Raw genomic sequence first — 21,328 nt, forward strand, 5'->3', positions numbered from 1 at the left:
TATGATCAAATCTATGTGTTGTAGAGTTAAGGGCTTATTTCATTGGAGGAGTTGTCGCTGTGACTGTTGCAATCGATCAGTTGTGGCAACTTGTGCAACTCAAAAAACAAAAAATGATTTGCGCTCTCACCATGAGGCAACTCCAGGGTGACATCTCCACGACATCTCCATAGCATTGCTGGCAGGTGACTATGAGTCTCCACAAGGGTGCGGAAACCTCGCAGACAAAATTAGTCTGCGCGTCTTGACTGCAACTGATTAGATATCTCTGAGATGTCCCCAAGACCAGCCTGGGACTGGAGTCACCACCAGGTATCCAGCTAGTCTCCAGGCCAATGAGATACCCACTTTACAGTCAAACCTGCCTTAGTGGCCACCTGTCTATAATGGCCACATGTTTATAGTGGCCACTTTTGTCGTTTCCCTTGGATGGCTGCTATAGACAGGTTTGATTGTATATGTCAGATGTCAGTGGTCACTGCCAAAGCGTGATACAATTATATTTCACTGTATATAATCATGAGAAACATTGTGTGTACTGTGTTTCTGTACCCTGGTAGCCAAGGTTGTCGCAAACAAAATCATACAATCACAGGATGTACATGTTTTTCACATGCACACCGGTAGTCCTAGTAAATTTTTATTTCATATTCATACAATATTGTGTAAAGCACCAAGTGATAATGATAGAAAGGTGATAAATACTTGAACCAGTGCAACTAGTACTGTGTAGCACTATACTACTACTACTACTACTACTACTCTACTACTACTACTTCTACTACTACTACTACTACTACTACTACTACTACTACTACTACTACTACTACTACTACTTCTACTACTACTACAACTACTATTACTACTACATGTACCACTTCTATTACACCTACCATTACTGCCTACCACATACAACTGTAATCTATCAATGATAATAATGATATTATCTACCTTCCATGATATATGGTACAATAGTAAACTATGACATTTTCCTTTTGGTTGGTTCTCAGATAGACATTGTGAGGTGCATTTGTCCAAATGGAGGTCTTTATTTTAGATGTTTAGTCTGGAGAGATGGAGTATTTTGGAAATTTATCAAATGTATAGCAGCTTCTATTACAAATACACATCGATGTAATTTGAATTTATGGTTTGATGTATAAGATGAATGTATGTGTCTATGTGTGTTTGTGCATAGGGGTTAGTTTGGCATTTCCTTATTTCTCTGCTGTTGGTATTGAAAAATTATTGTCCAACATATATACCAGCTAAGTGTCAGAAATAACTAGAATGTGCAAACAATTTATACTGATTCCATCTGCCAGCATTAACACCAAGAGCATTGTCATGTTTGGTTGTGACATTTTGTGCTCAATTCATATTTAGGTACCCATCATACTATACACACATGTTATTTTGACCATGTATCATGTTTTGATCTATCAAACTTTTTTTCTTAATTTTTCACAAAATGTCACAACCAGACATGACAATGCTCCTAGTAAAAAGTATTCACTACATTTAGCTTAACAAAATCTTGTAAATATTTAAAAAAAAGGACCAAACTCTTTTGAGAGTAATTGGTTTCTCTCACACCAGTCTTTGTACAAACTCCAAGGATTATCTCAACCAGTACATGTAAAATTTGAAGTTCGCTGAATGTCCATAGCGGACATTGCCCCAATAACATGTCAATATCTAGAAGCTTGCTTTTTCATTTCAATTTCTAATTTTGGAGCCAGTCGTTTCCAATAGAAAACGTAGCATGAAGATCCATGGATAGCAAACGAATCTTGGTCAGATGCCCAATTTACATATTGGTGCTTTTTTTTTTTTTTAGATCGTTCATCATTGTATGTACAAACACAACCCCGTGTGACTGCTTGAATGTGAGATGCTGCCAATGTGACGAGGGGATGAATCTCACCTTAGTGACTAGATGAAATGAGCTCATCTTTCTAGCTCTCCTCTCAGATGAGGAAAGAGAGCTTGGGGTGGGGCACAGACAGAGGTAGGGAGATGTGGAGTCAGCCAGAGATGGAAGACGTGTTCAGAGGTGATAGTGTCGGCCGCGTCACGTTTCGTCTGCTAAAACCATTAATGAGTCGGCGAAAAACGGGGACAAGGCTGCTGTCCCAATTACGCAGCAAATGAGACGGCTTCGTTGCTAATTCACCGTACCCAGACACTCATTAACGGCAAGTTGAACGAACGCTGTCCCTCGACGCTCTTCGCCCTAAACCCAGGGCCCTGATCAGTCTCCCGAAACATCCCCCCCCCCTCTTTCTCCCCCCACTTTCTCTCTACTGCCTTTGTCTCATACCATGGCCTGTCATGTCATTCACCAGAAGACAAATTAATTGTGTGTATGTATGTATGTGTGTGTGAGCTCATGTGTGTCTTTGTATGTCTTGATGTTTGGGGGGGGGGGGGGGGGAGGGGGGGAGCTGTTTTCATCTCTGATCCCAGCTTTGCCGAGCTGTGTAATTTCAGTGCTGGCTTGCTGGGCTCATTTGTAGTGTCATTACAGATCAGGGTCATTGAACGAATGGGACGGGGCTTTGCTTTGGTGAATTCTTGTTAAGTCATAACTCTTGTTTTTTTTTTTTCCAGCAATGATTACTTCTCAGTTGTTGTTTGTTTTTAATATGCATGCAAAAAATTAATTTCTTTATTTCTTGATATTTGTAACCCAAGAGTTAGAATCCTGTTCAAAATGATTTGAGGTCTACCCTTATGTATAGGCTCTGAGTGTGTGTAGCAAGTGTCCTACCACTTTGTGCCAGCATTTTTTTTAAATCACCAAATGTCTATACTTGTGCAAGAGAAAAACCAGAGAAATTAACACTTACCTCTTTATAAAATGTGATTAAAGACATTTGCAAACAAATTTGCTGTTGATTAATTGAGCTTTTCAACTCCTGCATTTAAATGGAATGTACAAGATAATGGGTCAGCATTCATACTTTAAGATGCAATATCTTACCATTTCATATACAAAAGACAAAAGTTCTCATAATATTATTCCAGGTTGTAGTGCCTTCTTGAGAAACATTGTAGAGAAGCTTTTTGTTAAAAATTCTTTTTTTTTTCACTTTTGTACATTATTTTATTGCTTGTTCCCACTACCCTCTATATATGAGTTTGCTGGTCTGTGTCATGGTAACATGTATTATCCTAAACTCCAGATGGAACACAAACTCATGACTTCTTTGCTTTATATTCATTTATCACACAAGGAAATAGACATTATCTGGTGCAAGGCTGTAATTAAGTGATGGGAGAAATAATTAGGCTCAGCTACCCTATCCATTAAAATCCTAGACAATCATTTTTTTCCCATTGAGTATAGGCTGACTCGTTTTCTACATGTCTGCTTTGCTGCCATGCATTGTGAAAGACTGGAATGACTTATAGAAGGGAGCACAATGGTGGCCATGACTCTATGCATCAAGAGTCGGCCAGTTGAAGCTAAAACATACTACAGGTTTTCCCGCCCAATTTCATCAGATTTGCATTCAAATTAATGAAAAGGCGTTCAAATTCAAGTGATTTTGGTCACTGCTCTACTCTCACGGTTCATTTTCATCCTTTGAGTATTCAATTTCATTTCATGTCACTCCTTTTAGATTTTATTTCATTAAATTTAGAGAGAATTTCATTTAGCTTAACGACTCAAAGTTGGCATTCACTTTCACCGTTCAAATTCAATCAACATACAAAACAAGTTCTATGTACCTTTTTTTCACTTTCATACGATTGGATGATACAATTTTCATTTTCATTTCAATGTCTAATTTAATTATCGTAATTGTATTGGAGACAGTGTATTTCTTTCCTGTCAACCTGTCTCTCACTTTCATTTCATCCCTAACAATGTGGATGTAACATTTAGGAAATAACCATATCCCAGAATATCTTAGGGGTCCTATACGTCTAAATCAATATTGACCCATTCCTTAGTTCCCCATGTCCATATCATAAGTTGCCGCAGTCGGATCAGCTGTAGATAGACCTATTTCAACAAAAGGTTGAATCAGTTTTGCTGGTTGTCAAGGTCATGCTTCATCCACTAACTCTGTCCGTATTCAAGATGTTCACGCATACTCTGTAATGTAGCAGCAGCTAAAATCGTGTATGAATAGAGTGTAAATGTTTGTGTTTGAAAGTGGGGTTATACGAGTTATTAGCTAGTATGAGTAAAAAAAATCACCCTATTTTAAGGTATATTAAGTTTGCATATTCAAACAGCTGAGTAACTACAAAGAATAAACGCAAAAACGAAGTGGACTGCCCATACTTTGTAGTTTGTTTGCCTTATTGTGAATTTGAATTCCTTAACGCTCTCCACTGTGGTGGTGATACGGATTTGAATGCGTTGCACTTGCATTTTTAATTTGAATGCCCTTTTTACACCCTTGTGTGAGAAACTCATGAAATCGCATGCTGATAAAATTAAATCGAATGAACTAGTTACCTTTTTGAAGGTCGATCTCGGTGATCATTCAAATTCACTCGAACTTGAATGACCGCATTGTTAAATCGAATGCAAATCTGATGAAATTGGGTGGGAAAACCTATACCAAGATGGGCTCAAAATTCATCTTCCACCATTTGGAATTTGCTTGCAATATATCAGAAAGCTCTAAACAAAAACAAAAAAAAAAACACAAATAAAAAAGATTGTCTGGCTGACACAATTTGCCGAGAAAAATGGGTTGTTTTCAAGTATTTTGAGATCAAAAAATGTGAAATGATAAAAGTTGACTGTTATTCGTGAAGCACCCTCCCTGTTCAGTAGTGGGTATGAAGAGTGGTGCTAGTACGTGATAATTGAATCGTGTACAAGCAGTGGTATTAAATTGCATACAGACTCGCATGCAATGGATACCATTGTGGCCCGATATATTGTAGTTGATGTAATTGAATAAAAAAATACCACATAGTAGCCACAATCAAGTAAGCTGTGAGATTGTAATACTTCTGGTAAAGCTTTCCAGCTAATATTTTGCATTTTCATCTTTACCTATCTGAAATGGTGTTATAGCAGCATTACTTAACACATTTCTTTTGTGTACATTTTAGAGCAAAAACTTGCTTTTCCCATAGACACCTGCCTGAGTATACTTTGGACTAGTCTACCATGGGTTAACAAGCAAGTCAAGAGACTATTGGGCATTGCAATACAAGCATGTCTTATGTCTCCATGTGTTGTAATAACCAACTTATTTTTTTTTTTCAACATCAATAGCACGACAAAAAGACCTGAATTTGTAAAGGCATCTGAATTGTGGCTGCCTGTGTGAACTGCCATGTTTTCTTTAGCATGAAGACCAGCAAAATGGCTGTGAAATTATTTATTTAGCTCACTATCAGGTAGCTTTAATTGTTATGAAAGAACATGACAATCTTCAGTACTGTATGCATGGAAAGTTGATTGCAAAGTACATTTTTACGTATTACCAGTATTAGTGGACTAGGCTTCTGTAGAAAATTAAGGAGGAGAGTATCTGTCATAAAAAAGGTACAATTTATGTAATACACTTGGGCCAACTTAAAGACACACCTAAGAAGTCAAGTGTGGTGTCTTCTGTTAAGGTGGTTTTGAAGGAGGTTAAAGGAATGTGTGTGTGTTTGTTTGTTTTTTTAGCTCACCTGAGCCAAAGGCTCAAGTGAGCTATTGCGATCGCCCTTCGTCCGGCGTGCGTCGTGCGTCATGCGTAAACTTTTTACATTTTCATCTTCTTCTTGAAAACACCAAGACCGATTTTCATCAAACTTGGCAGGTGGCATTCCTAGGGGGTTAGGAACTCAATTTGTTAAAATGGGCACCATGCCCCACCCAGGGGGCCCCCAGGGGGCCCAAACCCCCCAAAATTAAGGAATCTGTAAAAATCTTCTTCTCTAGAACCAGAAGTGATAGAGCTAAGTTAATACTATGAGTTAGTACATTGATGACTGCAGTTTCAAGTTTGTTCATGGCAGAATCAGGGGTGCCCCCCTTGGGACCCAGGGGAGGGGGTTGAGGAGGGGTCCTTTAAAAATGGGGCCTAAATTGTACATTTTTATCTTCTTCTTGAGAACCCCATGACCCATTTTCACCAAACTTGGCAGGTAGCATCCCTAAGGGGTTAGGATCTCAATTTGTTAAAATGGGCACCATGACCCACCCAGGAGGCCCCCAGGGGGGGCCCACACCCCCAAAATGAAGGAATCTTTAAAAATCTTCTCTAGAATCAGAAGTTATAGAGCTAAGATAATACTATGAGTGAGTACATTAATGACTGTAGTTTCAAGTTTGTTCATAGGAGATCCAGGGGTGCCCCTCTTGGGGGCAGGGGTGGGAGGGGGGGGGGGTGGTTGGGAAGGTCCAAATGGGGGACTGAATTGTGCATTTTCATCTTCTTCCTGAAAACCTCATGATGGATTTTCGTCAAACTTGGCAAGTAGCATCCCTAGGGGGTCAGGATCTCAATTTATCAAAAGGAGCACCATGCCCCACCCAGAGGGCCCCAGGGGGCCCCAATCCCCCCAAATTAAGGAATCTTAAAAAATTTGGGCCCTTATGGTACATTTTCATCTTCTACTTGAGAATGCCTGGTCAAATTTTGGTAGAGCTGTGAATAATTTAGATTAGTGACTGCGTGAAAGGTGAACTTGCGATACTCAGGTGAGCGCTAGACCCGCGGGTCTCTTTGTTTTTAAATTGGTACAGGCTTTACTGTCATTTTGGTCATTGCTGATAAGAAAGGAAATCGTCATGCTGGTAGAGCACAATATTTCACTGATGACTTTCAGGTGTCAATTTCTATTTGTATGCTTACATAAATTCCACAAATCATCACTATTAGGGAGGAAGTGATGTCACAATAGCAAATGTTACATTTTACTTCAGTCTGTCTCCCAACTTCCTGATCATGAAGAGGCTATGCTATGATTTCATTCTTCTAGTTTTCAACTATCGGTGTATTTTGAGAGAGAGAAAAATGAAATATTTTAACATTAAGTCTCCTACAAATCTGGCTAAATCCCTTATCCGGATGAGGATGAGCACCAGCCCCGACATGTCTGAATAGCAGAGGTCGGAGTGGTACATGTATACAGCACAATAAGATTTTGATGCCAGCTAGCACATACACGTGTATGTGTTTGAATTGATGCTGCACTTTAAACACAAAGCTATGTAAGGTTTCTACATCACTTTACTCTGCCTTGCCAGTCTGAATCTGTCTCATTTAAGATGCTCATTTCTAAGCAAAGCAAAGTTCAGAAATCATAGAAGGTATGGCAGTAAAGAATTGGTTTAATCACAGAATGGTCAGAAATATGAGGTTTTGTGTGAGTAGCTTATAAAGCAATGTCATGCTTTAGTCAGACATAGAAAACATTATTTATGGACTGCATTAGCAATGTAGCACAAGCAAGGAAAATACACGTAGTACTTGAACTTTCCAAGTATTCGAAGTCATTATGGCTGATTTGATGCCATGTATTCATTTAGAAGTACACATGTATTTCATTAGCTGAGTAGAAATCACATCACCTCATGAATTCCTTGGAATATGGCAGAGAGTTTGTGGTTGATGGGAAATTTGACAGAAACTAGCTTCATATCTACTGTAGATGACAGATACTTTTTGAACTTGAGGATAAAGGTTAGATAGAAGCCTGGATTACTTTCAAGGTCACGTCTCTGAGCCATATTTTAGGATGATTATCTTGATTAGCTTTGATGACATAAATTATGTTTTTGTTGTTGTGGGGCTATTTCTACTTATTGTACATGACCACTAAGAAACAGCAGTAACTGCATAAAAGAATGAATACCTGTGGGACAGGCATTTTTATGTCCCCTCTGAGAGATGGGCGGTGCAGAGAATGTTTGTGCCTTGCCAGAGTATAGCATCATTGCTGTCGGGGGACTTGAACCTCGAACCCACACATTAGTTACATTTACACGCAGTTGCCAAACTTTAAGTTCAGGTCGAAAACTTAACTGTCGATGATTAGTTCCACTCGTGAATTCACGCTGCGGGTTCACATGCGCACCTGAACTTTAAGTTACAACTTACGAGCGAATCCCCCTCAATGATTGCACCAGAAGTGCAGAGTCTTTGCTAGATGACCTTATGCCCATACAAAATAGCACAGCTGGAGGGTGACCTGGATGTGAACAAGACGCGAGGTTCACGCATACTCACAAGCTGGTTGATTTTTGTGTCCGATGGAGCGAAGCTATGAGTGGGGACCCCCCATGGCTCGTGGAGAGAGCCTAGACCCATGACGTCTCGTGGTTCTAATCATCAACTAAACTTTACGATTGCTAAATTTCGAGTGCATCCACATGGTGCTAAACTACAAGCTAATCACCGAGAGTTAAGTTTTCAACTTAAAGTTTAGGAACAGTGTGTGAACCTAACTATTGAGAGTTTGGGATTCTATCCATTGAGCCATGACGATTTAGTAGATGAGACCATTAAACAACAGTGATGATATGTGAATTGATAATCACTGATACTAAGAAGATACAAATATTTTATGTATTTTCAACTCATCTGTACTAAGTCACGAGAGAGAATCATGTCGCTACATGTTTATGTAACCCTTGAAACTAGCAAGCTAACACCAATTGTATGTATTCACACTGTAGTAATAACATAACTGGTTCTTCCATCGAGAATTCAGTCTTTTTGTTGTTTTCAAGAATTCTCAAAGTTAAGCTGGAATAAAAAATGCATATTACTTATCTTGAGAAACTTCTTCACTTTTCTTCCATATCCTCTTTACGTGTACATAGTAATCTTATGTCAGTGGTATTTATGTAGACCTCATTTTACTAGTTATGGTTTTGTGAATATAGTAAAACATGAAAATCTTTGGAAAACAATGTTGGGTAGGGGCAATCATCTAGTTACTATATGGTTTCTTTTTAATCCGAGTTCATATATTTTTTTTTCACTGACCTGCAGCCGCTTCCATCGAATGCCGAGAGATTGTTCCACCAGAGACTTGGGAAACGAGGTCATGACCGGACTGTCCAATCAGAGAAGAGGTCACATGGCTTTGCTATTTGCAGCAAATTTAAGGTAAGATCAATGTCACTCCATAGCAGGGAGATTCAGACATGACTGACCAGGTTGGTGACGCTACTTGAGAAGCAATAATGGCAGTTGGCTTATTTAAGTTTTTTTGTTTAGTTTTGTTGTTGTTGTCATTGTTCTTCTTCTCCTTCTTGTTCTTCTTCTTCTTCTGCTTGTTCATATGAGCTAACTGAAGAAGAATTTTGAAGAGTGAGAGAAAGTGGAAAATGACAGTCGTGAATGGAGGTAAGTGTAAGTGGGAAGTGTTTGTATGCAGGACTTCATTAGTTGTACAGTGTTGTATTTGCTACCTTCACTATATACCAATATGATAACACACACACATACACACACACACTAAAAACACAAAAAACAAAATAGCTATATTTATACTATAAATGCACAAGCTATAAAGATAATAAAAAATCAGTTGCAGCTTGAAAACAAGTATTTCCAGTTTAGTTCTAAAGGATAAATGTGTAGATGAATTTTATTAGAAATAGAAGATGAAATAGAAGATCGTAACAATAAGTATACTAAGTGTTTCTTGTTTAGCCAAACAGTCCAATTTGTGAGAGTATTTGTGAAAGACAGGGAAGAATGAACTGCGTTTCTCTTGGCTGATTGAGTCAAGAATACCAGTTTGCTGAGGTAACTGGAAATGGCAACCATAATGCAGTACTCCAGAGAGGGTGTGGAGGGTTTCAGGGAGGGGGGTAGGGGGAGGGGAGGGGTAGTAAAGTTCCTGATGAACTGGGATAAATACTGGAGTGGTTTAGGGGCTGGAGACTGTACGCTTTCCTTACATGTGGCCGTCAAACAGTCCGTCCTTCTGCCTGTAGCACCACCCTGTACATCTTGTTTACTGAAAATGTGTGGTATACATGGACATTGAACCTGCATGTTAAGAAATGATTTACTAGGAATAGAAAGATTTTGGTGGGGATGTGAATGTCTCAGTTCTTTTCCTCTAGCCATAATCAAACTTGCATCAAGTTGGATGTTATATTTAGTTGTGTGCTACTCACTGAAACATTTATGAACGCTGGAAATAACAGCAATGAAAAATTGAAATCTGTTGTGATGGTCAACAAGTGGTACCATGGAATGCCAGTCTTTTTCTGCTGGCCTGCACATTATCATTATACAGAACTATATATTTCAGCTGAAAAAAAAAAATACCTTGCATCTATAACAGGTGTATATTTTTGACACATTTCCTTTTTTCTCTATCAATATAGACACTTTATCCACATTTGCATTACAATTCTTGTGTATCTTTTCGCGTGCCTGCATATTCTGTGTTGTTGTTTTTTCTCCCAAATAAGAAATGGTGCAGTTTACACCCAGTAGTTGTTCTGCCTAGATCTCATAATGTAATTCCAGCCCAAGGGGCTAGTACACTTGAGATCACCGCCAATCCGGTGTAATACTTACCCTTGGGGCAGCCACGGAATGTTTACTAAGCAGACATAGGATCGCTGCCTGTGTAGTGCTGTATTTGGCAAACACTCTATGAACCATTTTGACGGAAAACAAACCTTTTCACAAGGGTGTAAACAGGGCTCAGAGTCTACTAACAATGCTATTGGTTCCTCTTCCACTTTCTGCTCCTTTTATACTGTATAAGCTATTATTTTCATTATTTACTTGTATTTTTCTGTAATACAGAATTGTCTCACTTTATCTTATACAATGTACCATAAAAATGACAAGAACACCAGCACAACGAGGGAACACTTGAGAAATTAGAATCAAAAATAGCTTACCATCAGGGGTACAAGATATTAGGCTGATGGAATTGGTCACTTCGAGTTGAAACAAAAACAAAACCAAATGTATTGCCAGAACTATTTATCATCCCACATATTATAATTTCTAGAGGATTTTACAATCATTCAATGTACAGCTACTCAAATGTTCTCCTTCAGTCTTTGACAACATAAATGTCGTATTTTTCTGAGTTCTTGTGCAACTACTTTCAGCAGATTTGCTTGGTAAGATCTGAGGCTCATACAATTTGAGTGCAGAAACAGCGTACAATGTCAGCATACAATGCACTTCAAAAATACAAATAACATCCTCTCAAAAACATGTTTGCTAAAGAAAAAATATCAAAAGTATAATTGAAGTGATCATCAGTATGGAATGTCTTAGTTCATTTAAAATCGTTTTCTCACCGGTTGAGAAACCTAACTTAATTACAATGCTGATTAACAGTAACGATTGCAATGCTGATTTACAATTACGGTTCAAATTATTGTCCATTCACACGATCAAGGAAGGTGTCATGGATTCTGTGGTTTGGGATGTCGAGAGTGAGGAGGGGAGGTGTGGCTTCTTTCCGAATTCCCATCAATCACTCTTGAGTGGTAAATGGCGCATGCTTTGACTGCTTTGCTGTTTGGCCAATCACCGAACTCACTTGACTCTCTTGCAGTGTACTGTAGTGGGACATGTGATCACACAGCTGCTTTAGCTTTGCCAGTATTTGAGAAGTGCAGTTTTTTGTTTTTGTTTTTGTTTTTGTTTTTTTTTTGGGGGGGGGGTTTGCAAAATGGTTGAAAGGTCACCATAAGCTCCACGCCCAAAAAGCAGGATTTGGAGGTCAATCCATACACATGACTATTTTGTTTTGTCATTCTTGTGAATCATAAGGCCAAAAAAAAAGAAGGTTGTATTGGCGTAACATGAGATTCTCAATTTTTTTGCTACCTGAATTTTACGTGTAAAACTTGTGCTCAGCTCAGTAAACAGTTACAACTGCTGTACCGAATGTGCTGTGTTCATCTATTCTACAAATCATTTATGAGGCCGATATTACTGGAATTATACCCCTTCACAGAATTTAAAGATGTTGAAATCCCTATCCTGAATGTTTTCACTTCATATTTTACTATTTTGACTTCGATGAGATAGATGCAAATTGACCCATATGTACGATCTTTTCATCGCACACGGCGATCTCTATTACAGTCCCACATATACAGATTCGTGTAAGTTCTCCACACAAGAAACCTATGGCAAAACTGCACAATACATCGCAGTCTGAATGCTAAGTATACACTGAATAAATCTTGTTGAGTACACGTCCGTGTTGGAAACAGATGACGTACTGATCAAGCGAGGCTTATGCGAGGTGCTAGATCTCTCTCTCGTACATCCGATATCCCCAGAGCCGTTTCCACTTCCGGGTTTGTGTGATCGCGATCGCAATCAACACGATATTTGATATCGATAGCAAAAAAAATAATAATAAAACATGGGGTCGGCGGAATTTTTAGGGTCGGGCGGGTTACGCCAATGCAACAATTTTTTTTTTGGCCTAATTGGAAAAGACCGCTGGACCATCATTTGAGACATGATTGGAATTAGGATTCAAATCAGACTCTGTGATTCCTGTTTGCATTCACACGGCAAAAATATGAATCATGATTCTAGTGATGCATCATTACAGTAGTGTTTCAAATTACACGCTCTTGGTTCGTGTGAAAGCTTTCTTAAGGACATCCAAGTGTGGGGAGTGGTAGTACCACATTTACCAAGCCATAGCTGCTATCTAGAGACTGGAAGATTTTGTTTACCACTTTTAGTAATCTTTGTGTATTCTCTTCCACACAGGCCATGACTTATTCACAACTTTCCTTCATGTACATTACATGCAGCAGCTCTCTTAATACAAAATTCAAAAGCTCTTTCCCTATTCCCAATTGCAATCACGCATCAAGCGATTAGTGCTTAAGTGAATAAACAGTCTCTCCATAGTTTCTGATAGTCATTAGAGCCCCAGAGGCAATTTTTTTTCTCCTATTCTTGTCTGGAAATGGGTGGCCTGAAATAGGTTAAATACACACCAATGTAAATTGGGGACTGGTTTGAGAGTTTCGAGGAGAATACTGCAGTAGTCTGCATGTAATCGCAAGATTGGTCTTGATCTTCAGACATTATGACGGAGCAACTCTTTGCCATATTTTCACTGCAAGATGTGCTTCATTTCACAAGAAAGAATAATGGTAATACAAGGTAGCAGTTCATTAAAAAAAAGGTGGAATGGATGAAAATACGATGGAAACTCATTATTCCACGGCCAGTTGGCAGTACTTTTATACTCTATGCAATCAAATATTTAGTTAAGTACGATAACAATCATTTTGATTTTATCTTTTGAAAAATTATGCTCATTTACAGGTTTATGTTTATGCTAATTTTTCCTGTTATTTGCTACAGAAAATATTGCCTGAGTTATTACCTTGGCCAGTGGAGTATAAAATTGGCTTCAAATGATTTATAAGTTTTAGAGTATATTTGGAGAGAACTAAAGGCTACGTTTATATGAAGAGAAACACCTTCAGTGTACCATGAAATTGGCAGGCTTGTAGCCTTTACTAGTATGAGCAGTTAATACAGTTGTTTTTAGTGTTGATGTAAATCCAGATGATTTTTAATGTTGGATTTGAATGGAATTATCATGCATGAAGAAAAAAAATCTACATGTAGATAACTGACCCAAAGTTTGCTGATCCCATATTACAGCACATAGTCTCTTGTGGAATGTCACAATTATTCAGTACTAAACTTAAAGGACAAGTTCACCTTCATAGACATGTGGGTTGAGTGAATGCAGCAATATTAGTAGAACACATCAGTGAGGGTTTGAGCAAAATCGGACAATCCGTTAAAAAGCTATGAATTTTTGAAGTTTCTGCTCAGTCACGGCTGGATGAAAAGACTACTATAGCTTCTGATGTCACATGAGTACAACGATATAAAGAAAGAATAAAGAAAATTCAACATATTTCAATTTTTCTCCCATAACAAAAGAACACTTGACTTCTCTCTTTCAGAAGGCAGGGGGAATAATATTACCCTTAACATACGTCAGTAGCAATTCGAAGAACTGTGCACTTTATTCAAAAAGGAAAGTTTTGTGAAATTCTCTTTTTATTTTCCTTATATAGTTGTACGCATGTGACTTCATACACTATAGTAGTCTTCTCTTCCAGCAGTGACTGCGCAGATACTTAAAATATTCGTAACTTTTGAACGGATTGTCCAATTTCCCTCAAACTTTCACTGATGTGTTCTACTAATATTGCTGCATTCTCTCAATCCTTATGTATATGAAGGTGGACTTGTCCTTTAAGAGAGCAATGACATTATGGTAGTGATGTCTCCATGAAGAAAGTCACCAAGTGTGCCCAAAATGTCTTGTAATATGACTTGACATGTTATATATCATATATTTATAGTGCTTCACTAACCATTGCTTCATTATCCTTTGCATGTAAATAACAGTGAAGACTACATTTCTTTTAAAAGACAGGTTACCAAATATTAATTTCTGGTTTTAAGAAACCTACAGTGTCACTAACAGTCTTTCACATGCTTATGGGTGAGCTCTCCCTCGTCAGTCAGCAACAGCAAAAGTGAGTTGAACCAGAGTTGTATGAAAAGAGCTACAAGTATGTCATTTTATCAGACTGGCTCATTCCTTCACTCATACTCCATGAAGCAAGCTACTATCTGGCTACTGGGCCTTCAACAAACATTCAGAGCGTGAAATTCATCAATTTGTAGATCACTTCACCGAGTCATTACGAGCAACATTAACTCCTTTACTGATGTGTTTACCAGATGTGAGAGTGTGAAGCTCAACCAGGCAGCTGTAACTCCAGTCTGCCACAGTCCTGCCAAACTGCGTACTTACTATTTCCAAGTCTCTGCATCTTTTTGCCACTTCTGTTGACTTTGCATTCAGTCATCACACAACAAAGTGACAGAAAATCATTTTTTCTCCGGCTTTCTGTCTGCCAGGTGAACAAAGAGTTTAGAAGGAAACATATTTAATAGATGTCAGAGCACCTGAGGGAGCACACAGCGTGTAGGCAGAGAATCTTGACTTATTTACATGTGACTGTTAAATGAGTGTGTCCTCTACATCTAGTTGTCATGGTGATGGGAGGAATGTGTTTGATCCACACATTTGCAGTGGGCAAACACAATCCTTTTTTGTGTGTGTGTGTGTGTAAAATTTGTTTGTATCATGTCCAAGGCAACCGTACAGATGGAATCAGGCCAGAGAAACTAGAAAAAAAGTCTGATTGTGTGTGTGTGTTTTTAGTCTTTCTCTTTGCTGTATAAAGCAAACTTTTCTCAAATTATGTTGAAAACTGAAGTTTCTCTTTAGAGGAAATTGCTGTCTATCACACGACAGTGGTCTAGAAATGGAATCACAAGTTTGGGGAAAGTATTCCTTATTGATTTTTCCCCCCTACTATTTCAGAAGTAGAACAAAAGAGCTAAAAGCTCTCCTGTGTGTTTGTGTCAGTGTGTTTTGGGATATGTTTGTATGTGTGTGTGTGTGTGTGTTTGTGCTTTTGTGCAGTACCTCGTAGGATATTCAGTGGTAGAATGTTTTGTGGCAAGACATGATGTCAATGCCAGTTTTTTATTTCAAGGATTAGATTTTGTATGAATTACGTTGAAGACCAGTCTGTTAAATACATTGTATGAGAATATTTATCTAGACTTGAGTCATGACTAATAATTTGAATGAAATGTTTGAGGCATGATTCTTGTTGTTTCATGAGAGTCATTAATTCACCTTATCATTGTATTCTTCCTTCTTCTTTTTCTCAGCAGTCCAGATTTAGTAGGTCATGATATGCCACCATACTAATACTTTCTAGAATTCCAAACAATGGATTATACGATACCATTTGCAGTAAAGAGCTCATCAAAGACATTTGATATGGTAAGCATATGGTGAGACCGTGAAATGTCAAATATTGATGAATTTAGTCTACACCATCTGTATACCCTTGATTTATTATCAATGTCTCTTTCAGGGGGAAAAAAAAGGTTGACTACTGTATACTCCAAATATTTTGTGAGGTTTTTATTTTTGCGAATTTCGCGAGTCAGGTGCTATTAGCAAAATTAAAATGCAAAAATAATGGCCCTGATCCCCATATGCCTGTGACACACACGCATACATTTCTCAGTATACAGTACTCCATGATCGCAAATTTAACTACTCGCGAAATTGTTGGGAAGTCCCTATTCATGAAAATTTAGACTTGCTAATATATGGTGTATGCAGTATAACTCAGAATAGCTCCATCTGGTGAGAAGTGGTATGATGGTAAGGTTAAATTGGTGCCTGCTATGCCCTAAAGATACCAAGAGATTAAAAATGAACTTCAATACATCTGGACAGGACTTGATGAAATTACAGAATTTTACGCAGATTTAACTAGATAACAAATAATGCAGCTTTGGTACCCTGGGGTACCATATAGAAATTCCCCAATTTGTGAAATCATCCATGTTTTTTAAGCACTGTACTCTGGGTTACCAAAACGGGTAAAAGCAATTTTTTATTCTTTGAGAGAAGACTTTGTAGCATTATTGTACAAAAACTCTGTTGATTCTTTTGTAATTATGGATCTTAGGTCTTCCAATTAAAATTTGAAATTGAATTCTGTTCATTTTAAAATATACAATTTAAAGTGTCATTTTCTTTCATTTTAATACATAAATGCTATAAAATGTGTGTACTCCCCTGGCATTCCAGCAAAACCCTGTAACTTTTGCAAGCTTTTTCCATTTTAGTCAATATTGTACAAAAAGGTCAGAAATTGCAACTGTACATACCACTTCTTGCATAGATCAGATGAGCCGGCCTAACTTTTCCCTATTATTCCCTCGATGATTATTAAAAAAGTAGTATCTGTATAATTGTTACTGTAGTTACGTTAAAAACACATCATAACAGTGCTGAATTGGATCATAATTGCGACTTCTAAAATTTAATGGCCATGATAGTGATATGTGACTGTACATATTACAAACACAAGATGGCGCCGCACAGCACCGTAAGCCTGGGTATGACAATATCCGAGGTTATGCCGTGCGAATCAAATGCATAAGTTCTTTATATTATGTCTAGATGTAATGCAGTCATATTTCAATATGGCCACGCCACCTATGTCTTGTAGTGTTGAGTTTACACAATAGTATGTTGAACATACAACAATTATTCCTGGGGGGTGTTTCATAAAGCTGTTCGTAAAGTTACGAAGGACTTACAAACGACTGGTGATCAGTTCTGATGTGCTATACTTATCAGAATTTCAATAATTCAGCATAAGAACTGATCACCAGTCATTCGTAAGTCTGTTTTTAAGATAAGGTCTGAGCCTCACTGGCGTATCAACCTATGTGTGCGTGTATGCAGGTTGTCAGTGTGTGTGTGTGTGTGTGAATGTGTGTGTTGTGTTTGTGTGTGTGTGTGTATGTGTGTGTGTGTGTTTGTGTGTGTGTGTGTATGTGATGTCTTCATGCATCTCCAAGCTTCATTTATTTCATCTCATCTTCCCTGCAGCCATATCATCTCTGCTTCTGTTTTTATCATCTCAATATTCCCTGGCATCTATGCAATGTCACTGACCTACCTCCTCTCCATCATATTTTGTCTCTTACACCTGTTTATTTGTTTATTCTCCTTCTCCCCCCCCCCCCCCACTCTCTCTCTCTCTCTCTCTCTCCATCTCTCTCTAGTAATCTTCCCTGCTTGTCATTTGTTATAAAGCCTGTCTGGGACATTTTGCCTGTGTCTCTCATATTTTGGGCAGAGAATGTTCAATCCCACATGATGCCTTCCTACTTTTCAGGAGAAGGGGGAGATGTTTTATTTCCTTTTCATTTCTATCTCTGTATTATGTTCTTTCTTAGTCATTCCAGCCTTTTTGTGTCTATATATGTATCTTTTTTTTTCCAGCTTGCGTTTTGTGACTTTCAGGAAAAAACCTTCATATTTTTTCCCCTTTTCCTGTATTAATTCGATTATGGTCTCCATCTCTATCTATTGTGATATCTTGCATCCTTTCATTCTTACTTGTTTTCAAACTAATGGTATTACTCAGATTGGACGTGGATCAAAGATTACACATTATGTGCACCATTTCCACCCCTTCATTAGTCTCTTTCCCTGAGGTAGTGTTGAATATCTGGACTGGTCCATTGTTAGTGTCGGTTATTCCACCAGACACCAGACTACTCGGCAAGTATTGATGCAGTCACTATTACACTCTTTTTATCAGGATATAAAGTAGAAAAGTACTCTGAGAGCACAGACCTCTGCCAAGCAGCTACTTTCCACCGATGATCTTGCTCTTCCATAGAGATCAGTGATTTCCACCCACAGAAAAATCGCGCGATTTCCCAATATAGAAGCCTTTGTTATGTCATAGACCCTCGCCCTAGCAGAAACTAGAGCACGCACTTTAGTGCACGTATGAAAACATAAAAAATGTGCAGCTTGAACTCCCAAGTTCATTGGCCTTACCTGCCAAAATATTGAAAATCCTTCATAAAATCCATAAAACTTTCTGGATCACTACCAAAATTTAATCATCTGTTCCTTGTGTCATTCTCAACCTATCCTGCAAGTTTCATCCAAATCCATGGAAAACTTTTTGAGTTGTTTGCACACAGACAAACTAACGGTAATGAAGACATAACCTCCTCCCTCGGCGGAGGTAATAATATGATTAAGGTTTGAACATTGTCTGAAAATACTTGTTTCATGCTTTATTTCAAGAGCATTTCTTAACATTGGTGTTGACATTTTCTTGCTGGATTTCCTAACATTCTTTTGTAAACAGTATCACTCTTTAATGTAGGAAAGTCAACCCATTGTGCAAGTGGCAGACTGCTGTGTGTATCCCATATTGCTACACCTTGCTTGATTAAAACTTGCTTCCTCTATGTGAAGCTTACCCTTTTCTGCTCTTTATTTTTTTTTCCAATTTATTTTCATCTTTCCCCTTGCCTTCATGTAGGACTTAGGCTGTGCCATTTTTGAGCTCCCTAATTTAGTCCCACCCTAGCCACCAGGGTCTTTGCCCCAGCTCTGCTGTACTTTCCCTGTCTCATTTCTCTGACGGGAATTCCATCTTGGTGTCATTGCTCCCCAGCTAATGTTGCTGGATGGATGTCGCATGCCGTCTTCTCTGCCTCTCTCCCTCTCTGTGAGTCTTTCTCTATCTCCGTCTCCTTGGAGAAGAATGAGCTATTTGCTGCTGGGATTTAGAAAGCAGCCATTACATACGGGAGAGCATCAAGGGTTGGAAGAAAGCGGGGTATTTTGGTGATATCGCTGAGCTTGTTTACGATAGCAGTTACCGGCTAGGATAGTATAATTCCACTCCACGCCCTGAAACAGTGTCATGTACCTCTTTTCTAGTTAGTTTCATTCTCACAATGTTTTCCTTGAAGTGTCGGTATCTCCCCCACCCCCCTTCGTGTGTTGTACAGAAAAATGCATCTATGTACACTCTCTCTGTCACATACACATTATGTCTAAATTTAGTTCTCATGTTACTCCTACATAGACATCTGTCTATTGGTAGCATGGAGTAAAAGAGGCCAAGAAGACATCAAAGCCCCTGTTTTAACAGCCTTTCAAACTAGAGTTACCGCGACAATGTCCGGGTAGTGTCCAGGTTATCCTTTTCACCCTGCCTATCAAAACAGTCCCTGCAATATGTTGCTCAGAAATTTCACAATTATTTTTTGCCAAATTCTTTAAATTTTTTTTTGCCAAATTTTTTGCCAAATTCTACCATACCAAGCCAGGGTAATGACCATGTGATATTACCCTGACATTACCGTGACATTACATTTTTTTTTTTTTTTTTTTTTTTTTTTTTTGGTGTGCGCCTCCATAGAGTGGTAGCCTCTCCCATCTAGGCTCTGAAGTTTGTCTTTTTAGGTAATGATTTTGTTTGTATTTTGTCATCTATTTTTGATGATTGATATCTTATTGGTCAAGGAACATTGTAGACAATTTGTAAGTATTACTTTGGTCTAATTGTTGTGTATTTTGACAGATAATTTTGTCATTGGTTTTATATGATTTGCTCTGCACTGCCAATACATTTTGTACATGTAGTGCATACATGAGTGGCTCTGTTGTCAATCCTGTTGCACTCTCCATCACTCCATTGACTGTGTGTTCTTTGTATTCCAGCTGAATTGTCAGCTTGGCATTCCTGCTTCTTTTGTGCATGCCTGACATGGCATATCATGACAATGCTGGGTACTAGACTTTATGTGAAAGTGCTCATTTGCATTACACTTGTTACATCCGTTCTAAGTGTTGACAGTGATGTTGACCTGTCTCTTGCATGTAAGGAATGGTGGCTAAAGTCACAGCCCGCTACTAATAACAGGTTGAAGTTTTGTAGTAAGCCAGTACTGTACTACAGCAACACAACAGCTTGTTTTCATCTATGTTCTTTAACTTCTGGTGATATTGAACCCAATCCAGGCCCACAACAACCCAGTGCTCATCGTTCTGATCTTGTCCACGACCCTACGTTTCATTATACACATACTGATGTTTCTTCAAATCGTATTTGCTATAATGTCAATACCCTATATCAGTTGCACAGCCAGCCTTACCAGCTGCTGCCTCTGCCTGTGTGGAATAGGATTTGCGAGCTTGGTATCGGCTGTCAGCGTCCAACTCACCTCGGACGTAGGCGTAGGATCCCAAGGTCGCAAACCCCGGTATCTACCACTGTGTCTCCAACGGGCCTCCAACTTGGCCTGTGGAATGCACGGTCCTTGACCAATAAGATTCATGCAGTTACTGATTTAGTTGTAGACAATAAGCTTGATGTCGTGGTCATAACTGAATCATGGCTCTCTGGGGATAGCAGTAGAGATGCTTACACTTTGGCAGACCTTAGATCATCTTTGCCAAATTATGATTTTACTCATCAACCCCGTGTATCCTCTGACTTGTCCTACTGAAGTTGCTGATCATTACAACACCTGTCTCCGTTCTCTGCTAGATAGGTACGCTCCTCTCCAGGTGCGAACTGTAACGATCAGACCTCAAGCACCATGGTTCAATGACGAGATTCGAGAGGCAAAGAGGAGACGACGCCGGGCAGAACGTCGAATGATCAAGTCAGGACTTAGTTTTGATCGGGAACAGTATCGTTACGAGTGTGAATCATACTACGAATGCATCTTCAAGGCTAAGTCAACTTACCTTAAGAATCTCATCGCTGATGCTGACACCAAGAGACTCTTCAGTCTTGTGAAATCACTCTCCTCATCAAATCACTCACTGATTCTTCCTGAACGCTCGTCGGACTCTGAACTTGCAAACAAATTTGCAAAGTTTTTTGCTGAGAAGGTAGCCAACGTTATATCTGCCTTCCCCGACTCTG

At 38.7% G+C, this 21,328-nt stretch overlaps 1 protein-coding gene across 1 annotated transcript in view; it reads left to right on the forward strand.

Moving 5' to 3' along the window:
- Nucleotides 1–21,328, forward strand: part of LOC139713767 (U3 small nucleolar RNA-associated protein 4 homolog) — a 123,546-nt gene that overhangs the window by 69,982 nt on the left and 32,236 nt on the right. The window contains 1 exon segment of the mRNA XM_071625468.1: nucleotides 8,970–9,086. Within this exon segment, the coding sequence (XP_071481569.1) occupies nucleotides 8,970–9,086 (117 nt within the window).

The sequence above is a fragment of the Diadema antillarum genome, unplaced genomic scaffold, assembly GCF_040938485.1.
Source record: "Diadema antillarum isolate AM-2024a unplaced genomic scaffold, OU_Dant_1.0 seq00002059_RagTag, whole genome shotgun sequence".
In the NCBI taxonomy this organism is placed as follows: Eukaryota; Metazoa; Echinodermata; class Echinoidea; order Diadematoida; family Diadematidae; genus Diadema; species Diadema antillarum.